The following is an 18,436-nucleotide window of genomic DNA, read 5'->3' on the forward strand; positions in this document are numbered from 1 at the left end:
AAATGTGAGGTAAAAGAGAAAACAGTTGGAGAAAAGAGAAGAAGAGTGGTGGGCATGCTGAAAGAAAGCAACAAATGCGTTAGGGATCATATCCCTTATTAGTGTCAGACAACGGTCACTTTCGTTACAAATAAAATATGTACACCCTCCGGCCTTGTGTTTGATTCTATTGGATGATCACCATTTGTTGCTTAATTTATGGAGAGAAGTGTAATATCTAAATTGCTGTCACATGGTGCCGGTTTTGTTTGAAACCAGCCATCCTGAATAGGAAAATTTAGGTGGTTTCATTTGAAAGCAACCATCTCCTAAAGGTTAACACAAGTTTTTCAGCATAGAAAATGGTCTTTTTCAGTTCACATGTACTATGTCAAAAATGCACATGAATAATTTCCTATACATCACATGGATTTTCCACATTCACAGGGTTAATTTTAAAAAATAATGTTGAAGAGTACTGCAATTTTTAATGCACATTGTAAGCATAACAATGTAAGTACAGTTTCATAAAAAAATCAAGTGCAAGAAAGCTCCATATTCTGTAGAGATTGTGTAGCCATCTTGCAGGAAATAACATGGATGAAGAGAGCTACATTTCTGCTGGCAGATATAGTGGAAACAGATTTCTGAATAAAATACTAACCTTGAATATTTCAGAATTAGAAAAATACACCCTTAAAAATACCTGTATATTTTTGTGAGAGTATTTTATCCTCTAAAGGAAATATTTTTCTCTCAGGCACTTGTTTTTTTCAAACACACAGCATTTTAGATGCACTTTACACATTTTGAAAATATGTTAAATTTATGCCAGATTGAAAATAATTATTCATTATAAATAAACGGAATAGTTAAATCACAACCACATTGGATTTTCATTTTTTTCGAAATATCAAGACTTTAAATATTCTCTAGTTTAAAATACATGACTAGCAATACCAGAAAAATTTTCAAAATCTTATCTAATATATAGTTTACATCCAAATATTTACACAAAAATCACATTCTACAAAGACTTTCTTCTTAAAAAAAAAATATGCCTGCAAAAGACTAGCACAATATTCTAATAACCAAAATATAGTTTAAAAAGGGGGGCTTCTGAGAAATCAAACACAATGCATCATTACATAAGCATGCAGCAGCAAATTCAGGATGCAGACATAAAAACTAAAATTAATTTGCATTGTTTTGTGATGTTAAGACTGTTTTAAAATACTATTTATGTACAAAAGTAAGTTCCATTTACAGTTTTCTTGTAATATTTACAATATCATGGAAGAAAACTTCAGTACATGTTTTACATGTTTATGAGCATAACAATTTGTATGAATTAAAATAGAAAAATGAATTGCTTCTGTATTACTACGATACAGCAAGCAATTAAACCAAACTAGACTTCATGATGCAACATGGACCTCTGAGGGTACTTTATATCAATTTTACAGTATAAATACATTTCATATAATGGGAATTTTTTTGGCAATGTGAAAATAGTTTAATTTCCCTCAAAAAGTTAGTGCTCGCCACAAATCATAAAAATATATCTCTCAGAAAGAAAATACATACAATTTCTATAAATTACAAAGAAAAAAAAGGCTTTTTAATTAAGTGATTGTAATATGTATATACCAGAAACACCACGTAAAGCAAGATGCATGCTTTTCTTTTCTGTAGGGAATAATTAAATATTAAAAAATATTTAAGCTAAACAACATTATACAAAATTATATAAATTAGTGGAATAAGAAAGTAAATAATACTAGAACATGAAGAATTATGAAATAGTTGTCCTGTTTGGAAGAATAAACTATGTTTGGAACCATGTTGTGTGTTTTAATGCCACTTCAAACACCGTCCACTCGAAGTGATGAAAAAATTATTAACTGGGATTATATTTAGTGAAATAATGAACAGATTTGGGTGAAACAGTATTCGGATAATCTGAATTTATGCACATTTTTCTTTGTCATATTAATAAAAACTTTCCCTACTGCTTTCTTACACAATTCATACCCAGTCATTCTTGCAATAACCACTGAGAAGTTACTGTTCACAATTAACAGTAATAATGAAGATTACGTGCATACCTTTTTCTACAATTCCTCACTTTATAAATGCAATGCTGAAGAATTAGCAAATAATTATACTGTTTGCACAATTATGAAAATGAAAAATAAAATTGTTGCATACATATTATGTGAAGATAAGAAGGATGACTTACGGATATTTCAATTTCACTTTCAAGAAATTACAAAAATATCAACACACATGTCAATGTATCATATCATTTCAAAACATTTCAACATGACAGTTAATAACATTGTATATAACAATAACTTTGTAATATTGTACAAGTATGCACGAAGTTGCACTTGCATACATTCTTAAGCTGAAGTTTTTTTTTTCCTAATTCTAATGTGTATATGTCAGCATAACAACTTCAAGATCAAGAAAAATATACGAAAGATCAATTACACAAGTTATTTCACTTAACGTTGAATACACTAGGGAACAACCATTTTGTATCCTGTTAGCGAATAGGTGTTCTTAACTAATTTCGGATTTGCTACTCATTTTTCTCAATCACGTATCATTTTCGAGATATGTGTGAGGTCATATTTAGTACAATATGGGTAATGTATGCACCACTGAATTCTGCTTTTCTTGTAATCTGGCAACACTGCAAACTGTTTGCATGCCAAATCATCATGTATACCTTCAGTCGTGTCTTGTGTTGGTATATGAGGTTTATTGTATCCTTGTTTGCTACCATAAAATATTATTATATATGGTAATAAATAAACATGCAGTTCAGTGCTTGATTTGTGCAGTGACACAGTGGACTGTGCTGTGATAAACTATGTCGACTGAAAGAACCCATTAGCTGTTTATATCACCCTAACACATTCTGTTACATTTCAGGCCAATGCACTCCAAAATTGCAATGTAAAAACATCAGAGATTGTGTAAAGATAGTGTACCAACTGCACTTTGGTTGTCACTAGGAGATCAAGACCGGCCATGTGCCTCACATGGTACATGTCATAGTTGTGCTGTAACACTAAGAGAATGGTTGAATGGTATTCACTCAATGCCTTTTGATGTATCTATGTTATGGCCTGAACCAAGGGACCACGTGACAGATTGTTATTTTTGTTGCACTGTAATGCGTGGCTATTTCTCGAAGATTAAAAGCATGTGTATATGCCGATGTGCTCTTCGCACTGAAGTCAGTACCACATAGTGAAAGATTCCCAATTCCTAAATCAATATCCACCACAGTTGAATTGAACATTTCTCGTGACCAGGAAGATTCTTTCAAATATAAAATATAGTGTTAGATAGGAAAATATAGGTAGGTTCCTTTTTTGCACGATAAATTTCACATCTGAAAATTAATTGAATAACATCGCCAGATGTCGGCGCACCTGGTACTTAACTTTGACATGACCAATGTTGCCAGCACATTTTGAAAATTTAAAAAAAAACATTTTTTTTTTATGAATATGGTATAATTAACTCCACAAATGCTGCAATGCACAGAATTACCTTTTCTCTTTACTTTCTATGCATAAAAATGTATCTTCCTTTTTTTCAATTCGATGAGACCATCGGCAAACATCCATGTTTTTCTTTCCTTCATACAATATTTTATTTACACCTTACAAGCTTTTATTTCATACTGAACGTTCATGCAGATAATTATTTTTGTGTTTAATGTTTATAGAATATCCACATAGATAGTTAATAACCAATACAGGGTTCATGACTCTCAAAAGTTAAGAGCATTCAATATCTCGGTTCCGTGACTTTTGAGACACCCTGTATATCTCGGAAATGTAACATGATACATGATTCACAAATGTTGACACTTTCTCTGAATTCCTCGCACCAAAATTAGTAAAGAACACATTATTTCATCCAGGATACAGAAAAATAGTTGAAATTTGTTACCTGGTGTTATCAAAGGATCACTCATACGAGGGGGTGCTGAAAAGTTCGTAGCCCAACCCAGAAGGAGTGCACGTGGAATGATGAAACTTTACAGTTTTAAAGAACATATCTTGGTATGTACACATGCAAATTTTCATATTAATAACGGAATTGGTATTGTGGTTTTCAGGCCCCGGAAGTGATCATGTGTGCCCAGCCAGCGATTTTCACAAACATCGAGATCAGAGGCGTCATCAATTTTTTGTTCCACCAAGGAAAGTCGTCAAAGCAAATTCATGAGGAAATCAGTGGAACACTACGGGACTCTCCTCCATCATATGCAGTTGTTAAGAAGTGGGTGGCACATTTTAAACATGGCGATTTTTCAACAGATGATGCTCCACGTGCAGGAAGATCAAAAACAGTGACTGTCCCCAAAATCATGGATGAAATTCATGACCTTATTCTTGAAAATCGTAGAATCTCAGCAAAACGTGTGGCAGAGATTATGGGCATTTCTTGGGAACCCGTTGGTACCATAATTCATAATGACTTGGACATGCGCAAGCTTTCGGCAAAATGGGTTCCCAAAAATCTGTCAGCAGATCAAAAGCGTGAAAGAGTGAGGACATCAAGGGAAGTCATTGCACATTTTGAACGCAATGCCGACCAATTTCTGTCACAAATATTAACCATGGATGAAACATGGTTCTACCACTACGATCCTGAAACGAAACAACAGTCAATGGAGTGGCGGCACTCAGGTTCCCCTTGCCCCAAGAAGTTCAAGATGCAGAAGTCGGCTGGGAAAGTGTTTGCAACATTCTTCTGGGATAAGGATGGAGTTGTACTCATAGACTACCTGCCCAAGGGTCAGACATTTAATGCAGAGTATTACTCTGCATTACTCACAAAATTGAAAGACAAATTGAAAGTGCAACTCCGCGGAAAAATGAAGAAAGGAATTCTGTTCCTGCAGGACAATGCCCCTGTCCATCGAGCACTGCAAACACAACTGACATTGCATGATCTAGGGTTTCAATGTCTAGATCATCCCCCTTATTCCCCAGATCTAGCTCCGTTAGACTATTTCCTATTCCCCAAACTCAAACAACACTTGAAAGGATGCCATTTTGGATCTGATAAGGAGGTGATAAGTGCTATGGAACAGTGGTGTGTGGAACAACCTTCAGAATTTTTTTCACTGGTCTGCAAAAATTGGAGCACCATGCAAGGAAGTGTATTGCACTTCGGGGGGAGTATGTAGAATAACTGTAAAATTTCATCATTCCACGTGCACTCCTTCTGGGTTGGGCTACAAACTTTTCAGCACCCCCTCGTACAAAGGAAATGTTTCCTTTCATATTCCTATCCTAAAATATAACATCTGGAGAAATGGATTTTGATTCTTGTTACTGGCAAGTTATAACAACAACAACATTTTATGGCAGCATAGAAATGCCTCACAAGTTATGATTCTGGCACCATGATCCTTTTCATTTACCTGGAACAGCAATTAAGAATTACAAGAAAACTTTGTACATTCAGAATCTGCAGCCGCTACAGGCAAATCCTTGGAAACTTTGATTTCAAAAATATCAATCACTTATTTTAATCAAAATACTTCTGCATTTACAACCCATAGAAATATCACAGAGTAATACAAATTGTTTGCAAATACTTCACATAAAAGTTCAAAACTGAACTGGCTGAAGTTACATCATATTACAGTGCTCTCCACTAACATGTCTGTATTGTGGCAAGATACATGTGAGTAGCTCCTTGAAGTTCTTAACGTCAACCTACTATCTTTGAAGCAAGGTAGTCCCTGTAAATTCTGCCGCATTCTCGATTTGGCTGACCTGAAAAAATGCAAGAAGTCCCTTAAATATCTTATTCCTTTATCCGTTACTCTACATTGCTTTTCTACTTCTCTAGGTGAAGATAAATGAATGATGAGGTAATAAAATATGTGATGGGATCTAGGGTTTGAACACAGGATTCTCTGGTTCTGTAGGCAAGATACTAAAGGAAAATTAACCCCGAAAGCAGCTTTCATTTATACTTTTCAAATGCACTTTCTCTTTCTTTGCCATTTTTATATTCTTGTCTGTAACTTGATGTGTAAGAAGAAAGTTATCAGAACCGAAGAAAATGCTCGCAACGAAAATTTAAAAAGAGGTAGGAATTTGACAAATTAGAATCCAAACATGTTGCTACTTTCAATGTTTTTTTTCTGTGCTATACTGCTTGCATTTCCAGCTGGCGGCTGGGAAACAACGAATCAGCATTCAGTGGACTTCGACTGACAACGGGCAATTTTGTGTGATGAGGCAACCAAACGTTGCTGGAAGGACAAAAAACAATGTGCGTTGTATACACTGTATGTTGTCAAACATGCCATAATATGGGGGAGATATATATATATATATATATAAGAGAGAGAGAGAGAGTTGATCAGCGCTGTTACTGGATAAAAGTTGTACATTAATTCATAAAGCACAGAAAAATAGTACACAAAACACCCAAACACTGAACAAGCAAGCTAATAAAAATAACTAACAAAAACAGATGTATGCTTGCCAATGTGGTAACAGGTGAGTGATGTTATCCTACAGCTTTTACTTTGCAACTGAGGTTGTTGACCCTCAACGAGCCACACACGCCTGAAGATGTTTGGGGAACAAATTGAGCTATGTAGGTCAGCCGCCAGTTTGGCTCGTGATCAGTATAATTGCTTAAAAGGAACTTCAAAGATGACTGAAGATAACTGCTTCTTGGTGTTCATCTGTGTTAGTGTGAAAGAAAGTAGTGATATAGAAAACTGATGAGAGTAGTAATGTCAGCTATGCTGAGGCAATCTGACAGTCATATGAAGCAAAGACAAGTTTAATTATAATTTCTTCTTGTCTGTAAATATATATATGCACAAAATATTTATTATTTTGAGTGACTACTGTATATATATATATAATTCACTCAAACTACAGCAGATGTCTGGACCCTCATATGAAGGCAAGACTCACTTTTTTTAACTTAAGGTTCTATACTTCCACCATCCTCAGTAAGCTTAGTTAGTCCCTCCCCCCCCCTGCCTCTTTAGGCTAATCTTGCAATGATTTTAAATGGTAATAAGATGGGTTAAACTTTCGATCAGTGATATACTTAACGCAATGTTCTCCACCCAAAAAGTTATTATACTCTACCATTATACAAAGAAGGTGAAATCACGTAAATGTCAAAATATGAACATAAAAAATAACAATATAAACTAAAATTTTGACATTTTTGTAGGGGTGTATTTGCAAAATAAACCTTGAAATGAATATTATGACAAGACTGTAAACACTAACAAGTAACTTGTGAAATATTACAGTACACAAAGATAATCATTATTGTAACATGAACGTTTTATTCTATTACACTCTCTATATTTTGTTCTTAATAAATATTCTGCAGTACAGTGGTTACAGCTGCTATAGTGAAACCACCAGCAAATAAACCTGCACAGATTCACGACCCCTGTGCACCACACTCATGCAAGGCAGGGAGGGGCAGGGTGAACCATGTTTTCTTATGGCCCGAGCTGAACGGATCGAGTAGAAGGTGAGAGAAGGATTTCAGCCAAAGGTTCTTTTGTTTGTGATTGCTCTATAATATGGCCTCCTAGGAGAAAGCTAATTCTCTAAATTTGCTTATGCGTCTTTAATATGTACCTTTGAAAATGTGATTCTGGTGGTATACAAGGGTTCCTGGCAATCAGAATATGGAGAAAGTTACACGAGAGAGGTGTAAATATTCCTGTTTTCAGGATATTCTCATCACCAAGGTTAAGTATTTGGTTGCAAATCTACAATGACCCAAGTTCTAAGTACACTGAGAGAGGATAAGAAACGATAACAGGCACTTGTAAGTGGATTAGTTGGTAGGGCATCTGACTCTTGCAAGGGCAACTAGGGTTTGATTAAGAGGGTGGATGATCTAAGGTCAGAATTTTTCTGGCCTTGCCCCCACATAAAGTGGTTCTGGGGCTCACCCAGCCTCAAATCAATGCATAGCTGGGGCAACCTTGGGGATAAAGGCAGCTGAAGCATGGTTCTAATTACATCACATCCAAAATGGCCACGATCGAGAATGTGTGGGGCCCTAGACCCACATCCCGACGTGTGCTACTTGCACGGTGAACTTTATACCTTTTTGATACCACAGCTCTCAACTAATCCAATTAATGGTTAAATAAAGGACCGATAGGAATGGAAATTCAGAGTGGCCACTCTAGGACCATGATAAAATTCCAGTATAATTCCTGGTTTTCAAGGCAAACTTTCCAAAAATTCAAGGGTATAAGCAGATGTTTTCTCTACATCAATGTATTACATATGCACACACAAATATATTAACAATATAAAGGGACTGTGTGATTCCAAAGTATCCAAAAACTTGATATCAATTCAATTAAAAGGTACATATATTTAAAATATTTAATTTAAGCTATGGAGTTTACATTTGCAATTCCACATATCCAGACTCGAAGTACATCATCAAACACAAGTGACGGATGTTACGGGATATACTAATCTACGAAAATTTGTTAATTGTACAAGAACTTCAAACTCAAATTTGTCTATTCAACTTTAGGATATCTTATCTTGCAATAATCTTTTGTCTGTGAGATAGGCTGTTCTGCAAAAGACACTTGAAAAATAAACGGATTGAGAGAATTCTGTTTTATTCTCCCCACAGCTTTAGTTTCTTTCCTCGATAAAAATAAAACCTATACTGTGAAAAACTTGCTTCAGAGCATTTATAAATATGTATAAATTCAATGGGACTTCGATTAATAAAAGTTGCAATTTTTCATGTCTACGGAGAAAAATTCACGCAGAATTTCCTGACCCAATAATTTAAGCAGAATTCTCAGTGAGTAGCCATCCTGAAATTCATTGTAAGGTAAGTAACGTGTCACACTAAATTTCTTCTATGCATATTAGGGTTGGGGCGATATGAAATTATGGCCAATACTGATACAGTACTATATAAAATTAAGCATTACTGACATATATGTTACTAGATAAACCAGGCTTTTGCAATTTAAAAGAAGCTGCATATTTAGACATTTACTTGTAAAAAAAAAAGTATCTAATGGAGACTATTACTTGTAACAAAATGGCACAATATTGCACTAAATTGTAAGTTATTTATAGATATATCGGATTGGTAAAATTATTGGTAATTTTGCCAATAAACCAAAATGTCTATATCGACCAATATCGATAGAGTATCAATTAAATTGTCCCAGCCCTAATGCATATAAAATGAAAGAAAATTAAACACTTAATTTTTTAAGTCATGCCTGTGAAAATACTGACACTTATGTATTTCAACATGCAGCAAAACATATACACAGAGATTCTTTCAGGATATGCTACTGAGCTTTCGAGACTGGACATCACTCTCATCCTGAGAGAACCTCTTTGTCATTTACAACCATGAAAGCTTCAGGAATTATTATACTTACACAGTCTTAAGCTCTTGTGAAATTTGCTGCAAAGTCTTGTTTCTTGTCTCTGGCACAAGCAAAAATACAAAGAGGATGGAATTCAGGCACATAACACTATAAAATAGACATGTCCCACCAATGGTAAAAGCATCTGAAAATAAAATTGACTCTTTTATTATTGTTAATGTGATTTGCATGCTTTAATACAGAACCAAAAATTAAGCTCTGTCTAATTTATTTTAATTAATGAAACAACAATTCAAATAATTGTGGATGAGCTGACACCACTACAGAACAATCCAAAGTTGTTCTATACACTGACGTGAAATTTTGAAATTTCGTATTTCCACGTTGCACGTGGTACCATCTTTGCTCCAGGTGCTGTACCCTATGTGAATGAAGACACAGTCTCTTCGAAATTAATAGGATATAACCATTAAATTGTGCAATGTGGAAATACGAAATTTCACGTAATTCTAAACCACGTTTACCGCATCTATCATGAATTGTTCTATATAGTTATAAATGTTAAGAGTATAAACACACTATTGCAACTAAACCATATCAATCTACTATAATTTTGTTTAATTGTTGGTAAAAGCAAACTGATTTATTTCGAGAAGCAATATATATAAAACTTTAAAACATATTAATGGTAACTGTGGTACATTATTGTTATCAATGTGTCAGATTAATCAGTCCTCTGTTCGTAATGGATGATAGAGACAGTTTTGTAAAGTACTCTAACATTTCATTGGGATGCTTTGGGATGCTAAATAGAGATTTTATTTATTGATTTATCTTCACGAAGGTAAAACAATAGCTGGATAATACTATTTTAATATCTTAAACTGACTAGATGAAAAAATTATGAGGAAAGATCCAGTGTGCAGAAGAAAAAAAATCATCAAGACAATGTACCTGCCACATAAGTTTTGGCAATGGAAAAATTAAGTGATTTGAACTATGAATTGTTGGAACATCCACCCTATTTCCCAGATTTGGCTCCCTCTGACTTCCATTTCTCCCCAAAACTTAAACTCATCCTTCCTTTATTTTTCATCGAATCAAGAGGTGATTGCAGCTGTATTACAGACTTCGCAGAAAATCACTTCAGGAACAGGATAATGGCATTGGGGCACTGCTGGAATAAATGTGTTGATCTTAAGGGAGATTATGTTGAAAAATAAAAATAATTATGAAATTATAAATTCATTATTTCATTGTTAAGACTGGGAATCTTGAAAGACTATTAGTACTGATGAATTTTACATTCTACAGTTATTTATTGGCATTGACTGATCTACATGTAAATAAACCACTCTATGAAAAATAAAATAAAGTGATACATACCCACAAACTGCAAAAAAGTTGCGGAGACTATCAAATTAGCCACCCAATTAAAAGATGTCGCTGCCGCCATTGCTCGACCTCTCACAGCTGTCGGGAAAATCTCGGTAAGCACCAACCAAGTTACTGGACCGAATCCAAATGCATACGCAGCCACGTAGCACATTAGAGTCAGCATAGCCAAGGAACGAAGTCCAACATGGCGATCATCTGAAGGGCAAGATGAATCTTCACTTGGCGATAAAGATTGAACCTTCTGATTGTCACGACTGATGTTCCTTGGACTAGCCATCCTGAAAGGTAGTGGTGTTGGCAGTAGTGGATATTTTGTTGTTCGAAGAAATGTACCATTACCATCTGAGAAAGGTGGAGGCGTTACTACAAAGGGTGGTTTTCCTTCAGGGAGATCAGGGGTGAGAACAGATGAGCTTGCATAGTGAAACTTGTGGGTTGCTTGCGAGCTGTCAACAGAGCTCAGGTATTCGCTACAGGGTTCTGACTGGATAAATGCCTTACTCCTCTCTTCCAGAGTTGAAAAAACTCCTAATAATGCAATGCTTGTCATCATGCATGTTGCACCAAATATTAGAGCAGGTCTTCTGCCAACTCTATCAATAACTGACAAAGATAGGCATGTGGCAACTACCTAAAAAGAAGAAGAAATTACCAATTTATCTTCTGTATGCTTGATATAATTTCAGTCAGGTTTTTAAAATGATGGTTAGAAGAGAAAGGAATGGAATAGGATATGCTTTAAAATAGGGGGGGGAGAAACAAGGAGAGAGACAGTAGAGGGGTATGTGGGAAGAAAAAGAAAGGGAGGGAGGTGAAGAACAATGGCATGTATAGAGGAGGTTCAAAACTGTAGGAACACGCTTACAAGCAAAATACAAGAAATGATGAGATATGCTACAGTTTCGTTCTTATTTATATTTTTAATCATGTTGGTGCAAAAACAGTCTCCATTACATCAGCAATGCAAATCCTCTGTCTATCCTGTCCATACTCCCATCTTAACTGGGACAAAGATGCCTTACCAACAGGCTTACCATGGTCATGCAAACTTCTTTTCTTCCCTAAATCATATCACATATTTTGCTTATGTAAGACTTATTTCATGGAGAAAATTTGCACACCTATAACAAAGGCATCAAAGTATTTATGGTATGATTTGCTCCAGAACGCAATTAAAACAAAAAAAATAACAGGAAGTTCTCCATAGTTTGTGAATCATGCTACAAAACCAGTTGCGATTTCACACCAGGTGAGGCATGGTAGCTTCATTGTTATCTCTTGATGCCACTTTGATGGGATCAATCATCCATATCAAACCTGAATCAACAGATCAAAAAAAGGCATTACTCCTATGCGCTCAGGGAGGTCCAATGAAGCGAACATAGCAGTATTAATGCACAATACAATAACGGCTGAACAGAATAATAATAATGATGGAGTCCATATTAAATTCAATAACATGATTAATGCCAAAACTGTGCAAATGTATGAGGGGAAAACCTCCAGCATTGTTAATGGTATTAACTCTGTTCTGATATTTACGACAGAAGGAAAGCACCAATTACATTTTAGAGAAACCATTATAGTGAGAAAAATTTCATTGTGGCATTTTTGTTAGTATGGCCGACATCAGAATATGTAAAGAGAAACAAAAAAAATCTATTTTCATTCAAAATATGGTTTTGGGGGGGCAGGGATTATGACAAATAGCAAACTATTCCGACTCTCTCAGAGCCTGTACGTAATGCTATCATTGCTAACTGGACTGCAGTTCGCAGACTCATTGAGGCTCTGGCATCAGGACTCATAACCAGTATAATCCTCTGTATTGAGCCATCCACATGTGTGTGTGATTGTACCTTCTTCTTCTTACCAATCATTCTAATCTTCGCAATTAGCCAAAAATTGCAGAAAACCAAAGTAAAATAGATCACAAAATCAATGAATAATATAGTTAAGTTACTGCATGTTTAGCAATATGGTAACATGTCTCTATCATAAACGTACACACTATCTACTAATGTGTATGTAATATAATTAGAATGAATTAATCAAAAATAGTGCCTTTGCCATATCTTCAACAAACAAAAGAACAAAGCTGTAAAATATTTACAGCATTTGATTTTTATCCTTCTCATTCAATATATTCTAGTCTTTTCTGTAGTAATAATAATAATAATAATAATAATAATAATAAATGTACATTCATAGTGATATTTATACTCTTACCTTTATTATTCCAAGTCCAACTGTTGCAAGAGTTGAAGCTGATTTACCACAGAAGCCGACCAAAGCAAAGATCTTAGACGCATAGAACATAATATTTGGCTGCCCAGTAAATTGTTGGAAAAAAACTATACCCATTCCAATGACCATTCTTCCACACATATTATCCACCGATCCGCAAAGCGTGTAGCAATTATGGTCTTTTTCAGATGCTAAAGACAGGCGTATGTTGGTCAACTCTTGTCTCACGTCTTCCGAACCCCATAATTTCTTGATTACTTTCTCGGCTTCCTGATCCTTCCTCTTGACGAATAAGAAATGAGGGGTTTGTGGAAGAAAAAGCATTGCAACTCCTTGCACCACAGCCGGAATTCCACTTACACCAAACATCAGTCTCCAGCCATCTTTTGTTGAAATCAATAAATAGTTCACAAGGTATGACAGTAAAAATCCTAAAGTGATTCCGAGTTCATTGAGCGACACCAGCATCCCTCGATTACTTGGTTGCGAAATCTCAGAAATATAAATGCACTCCGAGATGGACGATAATGCAACTGCGAACCCCACGATGAACCTTCCCACTAAAATAAGCTGATAGGAGTTTGATAATGCCAGCGTGCAAGCACCAATCAAGAAAAGGAATGAACTGAAGCAAATAGACCATCTTCTACCATAGTAGTCTATTATGAGACCTGAAAGTATATAATGCTTACATTAGCTTTAACTTTCACAAAAGTATACATTCAATTTACAAAATTAAATAGTGTGATGTGAATTACATGAGCTATGCGACCATGGATCCTCAAAGTGTGCCGTTGTAACACTGGGGTAGCAGGTGAGGGGGGAGCATTCATATCCCCACAAGTAGCATACATAGTACAGGTGAAAATTTCCCAGCACCATGGCACCCTGTATTTTTCTACCCCTGTTTGGTAATGAAGGCAGTGGTCCTTCACAATTAATCAGAAAACCAATTAAATTTGCAATGTGGAATACGGAACATCACGTTTACAATTATTTTGTAAGTACTTTAGGAGTATGTTAATCAACATAGCAAGAAAGCTTGAGAAGAACTGGCTGTTATGAAAAATACCAATATATTTCCGAGATTAGTGAACATTTTAAGTTTCAAAATAAAATTAGCGACCTTATATGTACCAAGGTATGCAACATAGAAAACCATGGTGAGCTGGATATGGCCTGTGGGTTATAGTTTGGGTGGCTCTGCTCTAGTCAGTTCTTGCTTTAGTTGAAGAACTGTTTACAAGCTGTGTAGGTGACAAAGCTGAATATACCTTTCCATTTTAACCTATGAAAAAATTTAAATTTATGTGTACATGAATCAAACTATATCACTATGCAATCACAAAGTCATGAAAATCATTGTTCATTCTCATTATTGCAATTAGTAAAGACTAATACAAATGTGACACAAAATATGTAAAACAACAGTTTCAAAGGTTTTCTGGCACTCGAAAGAATCTTCATGAAGCCAACAACTATGTACATCATGAGACCAAGTTTATTATGTAAGTGTAAGCACTATCACAACAATCTGCTCTCTTTTTATTGACAACATATCTACAGAAAACAGCATAGAAAAATGCCTAACCATGGCACTGGAAACCAAGACAATGTCAAAAGTTAATCACAGGGACAACACAGGCTCATTTATATATATATCTAAAACCCATTACAGGTGCGTCAGACTACCATGCTGCTTCCCTGATTAGCAACTGCTCCTTGAAAAGTTAAACTTTAAAACTGTGAATAGCCACGGTCCACCTGTGCTGCAATAATGGGATTTAGATTTTTATTGTTTTTTAACCATACAACTTTTACCAATCCTATACCTATGAAGAGTTCGAAAAGGTTATGATTTATACATAACCTAAACGTGAGCAGCCTGACGAAGGGAGCAGTTGCGTCCGGAAACGTCGCAGGAGTTAACTAGAGACTCGCAAAACGTAAGTTATTAATATATATATATATATTAAATTTGTGAGTAATTCGCACAACTTTCATCATGAATTCATTTATATTGCCATAAGATCAAAAACAGTATAACATGTAAAATTGCAAAGAAAATGTTGTTGAGAATATCTTACCTCCAGAAAAAGATGCAAGAATAGCACCAATCACCATCATACTAACAACTAATTCTTGTTGGAAGCAATCCAGGGAGTAAGTTTCCTTGAGCTGAAGAATGGCACCAGATATTATCCCAATATCATATCCAAATAATACTCCGCCAATGGCAGCCACACATGATGCAACCACAACATAATGCTGGGATGAATCTCTGTTGGTCGTTGCACTGCTATGGACATCATTGGATGGCACGTTAGATTGTGATTCGATGGCTTCATCTTCCCTGTTACTAATTTCATTTAAAAGTACAACTGTGTCTTCTTCATCAGACATCTTCTTCACCAGAACCTACAATTTGTGAAATATCTACTTAAAATGTTTAAAATCGTTACTACTTTACTATAGGGGTGACACCTATAAATAATTTATTTCGCACTTTTTTACATTGCTAACGTACTATTCTGCATTGCGGAACATTTCTTTAGGTGAAATAATGAATTTCTAACAAAAATATTGTCTATTTCTTACATTTACAAGTACCTACTGTTACTTGTTATTTCGATTCTGTAACACATTATGGTGGGCGAAGCGTACTGGTTCAGGGCACGTTGTGCGAGTGTTTTCTCGATTTATGCAGTGTTGCAACCTTGTTCACTGGAAAATACCTACTTTCATGCCCGGATTTGAAATTATGTTAATACCTCGCAAACCATTGACGTTAGCCCACAAACCGTTCACGTTAGCCCCACAAACCATGTTCCATAAGGTTATGTTAGGTTAGGCAAGCATAGTTAAAAAAAAATTAACAATACTCAACACTTCATGTTATAGTGAAAACACAGCGAGTTTGAAACACTGACTACGAGATTTACGTCATCTAACACACAGAACATTGTGCTCTCGTGCAGAAAGCAAATTGCGGCAGCAGAAACAGCATGTCGGACAGAGATTTTCGCAGAAAACAACATGCATTTGCATTAAAATGGATCAAAACTACATTCACGAACTTCCACAATTCTACAGAAAATGATTTGCATATGTACTTTCTCCTGTAAAAAGTAAGAAATCCGTCACCCCTACAGTAAAGTGTTACCTTAAAATCATTATATTTACTTTCGAGCATTTTTGCCAGGGATTCCCAAACTTTTTTCATTTCACGGCACCTTTAGTATTTCAGGATTTTTCTGTGGCACCCAAGTCAGAATTTAGGCCTATCTACCACTTGCAATGCTCAGTTAGTGTGGTTAGGTTGATTGCCTTAAGTTAAAAAATAAACACATATTTCAAATGCTCTTTCAGGATGAAAATTTTGTATTTGTGGAATGTTCTTGTACATAGAGAATTTAATGTTAACTCAAGGATGTGTGAAGTTGGAAGTATGATTAGAGCCAAGTTTTTACTTGTGATTGTGAGCCAAAATATAGAAAATGCTGTCAGAATAAATGTATATGGATTTTAATTGTAAAACAGTGAAATTGATCATACTTCGTGTTATGGCTGTTAATATTCAAGGTTGAGATATCTCATATTTACTTGAATATACAAAGCTCTAACAGGTGAAATATAAAACATTGTACTCCCTCTGTCCCATAATTATTGTCCGGAACACTTTTGTCTATTGTCCCATAATATTTGTCCTATAGGCAAACTGTGACATTGGTGTATACAGAAGAAGAAAATTAAACATGGGAATGAGTCATACAACGTTATTACTCAAGGATCAGTACAAATTTGCCGATCAAGTATCCAAAAGAACATAAATAAAAAGTCACCATTTTGGCATACCAGACTATAATTATGGGACAGAGGGAGTAATTAATAGGGAACAGATTTTAAGGTGTAGCACCTTTCCAAAAATATGGATGTTTTCATTCCGATTGTTTGAGATATGTATTTTAGGATATGAAATTAAGTAAAATGAACAACTTTGTTGCACCTTTTTGTGAGATTAGCACATTTATTCTCTCTTTACTCCTTCAATGCTTCAAGACCTTTTTACTTACTTCCTTTTCTTTCATGTTTAGTTAAAAAAAAACTGGACAGAAAAATAAATGATTTTCACTCTTCTTGAGCAGCTACATAAAATTCTAGTCCCATTTTCTAGAGCAGATACATATATAATATAATCATTGCAGCCAAAATAGTTCCCAAGATAATGTAGCAAAATCCACGAGAGAAAACACAAACTTCAACAAAAACTATTCGGCAGAACTACAGTTCTCTATGCGGTCCGGATGCATTATATACAGAAGGCGTAGAAAAAGAGCGCAATGAATAAAGGTATTTTATCAGCAACTTTTTGAAAACATTTTCAGAACTTTTTTTCCCTTTCCCCACCAAAATTTTGCATCTTAAAATCCTTTCCCAAGTAGTCAAAATCCCCCTCAGTGAACTGAAAAGGGAAATTTTAATTACGAAGTGTAAAGCTACCTGGCATAGCTATTTGGAGATGCATTTTTAAAAAATGTCCTGTAAGAATAACATACAAACGATATCAAAATCTGATGGAGGAAGCTTGGGGTGATTGTAACTGGATTTTAACCTCTCGAGAAATAATCCCTTCTTCAGTAATCAATTTATTTTCCTGTTTTCTCCATTTGCGTTCACATGAAAAATCATCATGCAATGTTGTTCCAGAATCTCTTACCAGATGCCATATCAGACAGCTGTAATCGCGAATGTTTTTCAATCCAGCCCTTACTCTCCAAAAATTTGATACACTCTAGTACACAAACAAGCAAATCCGGATGTACTTAGTATCAAGGGAGTTCCACAAATGAAACATGTTCCCAATGGGAGGGAAGCGACCAGGGCACTTTAACAGCGACGTTTCTTTAACCAGAATATATACTATTTAATAATTTAATTATAATGACAGCTCTGTCTGAACATAAATAATCTTCATTTGTGAAAACTGGTGCAAAAAAAAAAAAATGTCACGATCTACTGTCCATGTGGAATGACAAGTTTTTCAGGTTTCGAAAAATAAGCGTGAATATTATTGCAATGTAGAATATCAATAAGGTTCTGGGATAAGGCACTTATTGATACTATTCTCCTGCTTATCGAAGAACATTATTCTATATTTATTGAGAAATTACGTTTTGTTTACAGTGTTAAACAACATGAGAACAATTTTATCTGCACACATTCATACTGATACATGCATTCACGATGCTACAGAAAACTTAATTACATGCTTCACCTGTATAAGCACTTTCACATTCCTCCGTTTTCGTTTTACGCCTTGTTTCCCTCATGCAACTTTAAAGAACAATTTTCTCTAACTTCCGCCATTTTTGTAATCTCAGCTCCAAATGA

The 18,436-nt window shown here is 35.2% G+C and overlaps 1 protein-coding gene across 1 annotated transcript; it reads right to left on the bottom strand.

Moving 5' to 3' along the window:
- Positions 1–453: 453 nt before the first annotated feature.
- On the bottom strand, positions 454–18,428 carry LOC146001512 (solute carrier family 2, facilitated glucose transporter member 10-like). The gene is made up of 6 exons (XM_083138906.1): positions 18,321–18,428; positions 15,133–15,463; positions 13,028–13,716; positions 10,787–11,429; positions 9,452–9,584; positions 454–5,795 (listed from the first exon to the last, which is right to left on the bottom strand). Exons 2-6 carry the CDS (start codon positions 15,446–15,448, stop codon positions 5,654–5,656), a joined length of 1,923 nt encoding a protein of 640 aa, XP_082995032.1. The 5' UTR covers positions 15,449–15,463; positions 18,321–18,428; the 3' UTR covers positions 454–5,653.
- Positions 18,429–18,436: the final 8 nt, after the last annotated feature.

Source organism: Lepisma saccharinum, chromosome 17 (assembly GCF_977018435.1).
Source record: "Lepisma saccharinum chromosome 17, izLepSacc3.1, whole genome shotgun sequence".
NCBI classification, from domain to species: domain Eukaryota; kingdom Metazoa; phylum Arthropoda; class Insecta; order Zygentoma; family Lepismatidae; genus Lepisma; species Lepisma saccharinum.

Bases quoted from the DNA above. Each gene is read 5' to 3' on its own strand.
- LOC146001512 (XM_083138906.1), bottom strand. From the start codon at position 15,448: ATGTCTGATGAAGAAGACACAGTTGTACTTTTAAATGAAATTAGTAAC. The intron at 13,717-15,132 runs GTAAGATATTCT...ATATACTTTCAG, and splicing joins TCTTGCATCTTTTTCTGGAG to GTCTCATAATAGACTACTAT. The intron at 9,585-10,786 runs GTATGTATCACT...TTTTATTTTCAG, and splicing joins AACTTTTTTGCAGTTTGTGG to ATGCTTTTACCATTGGTGGG.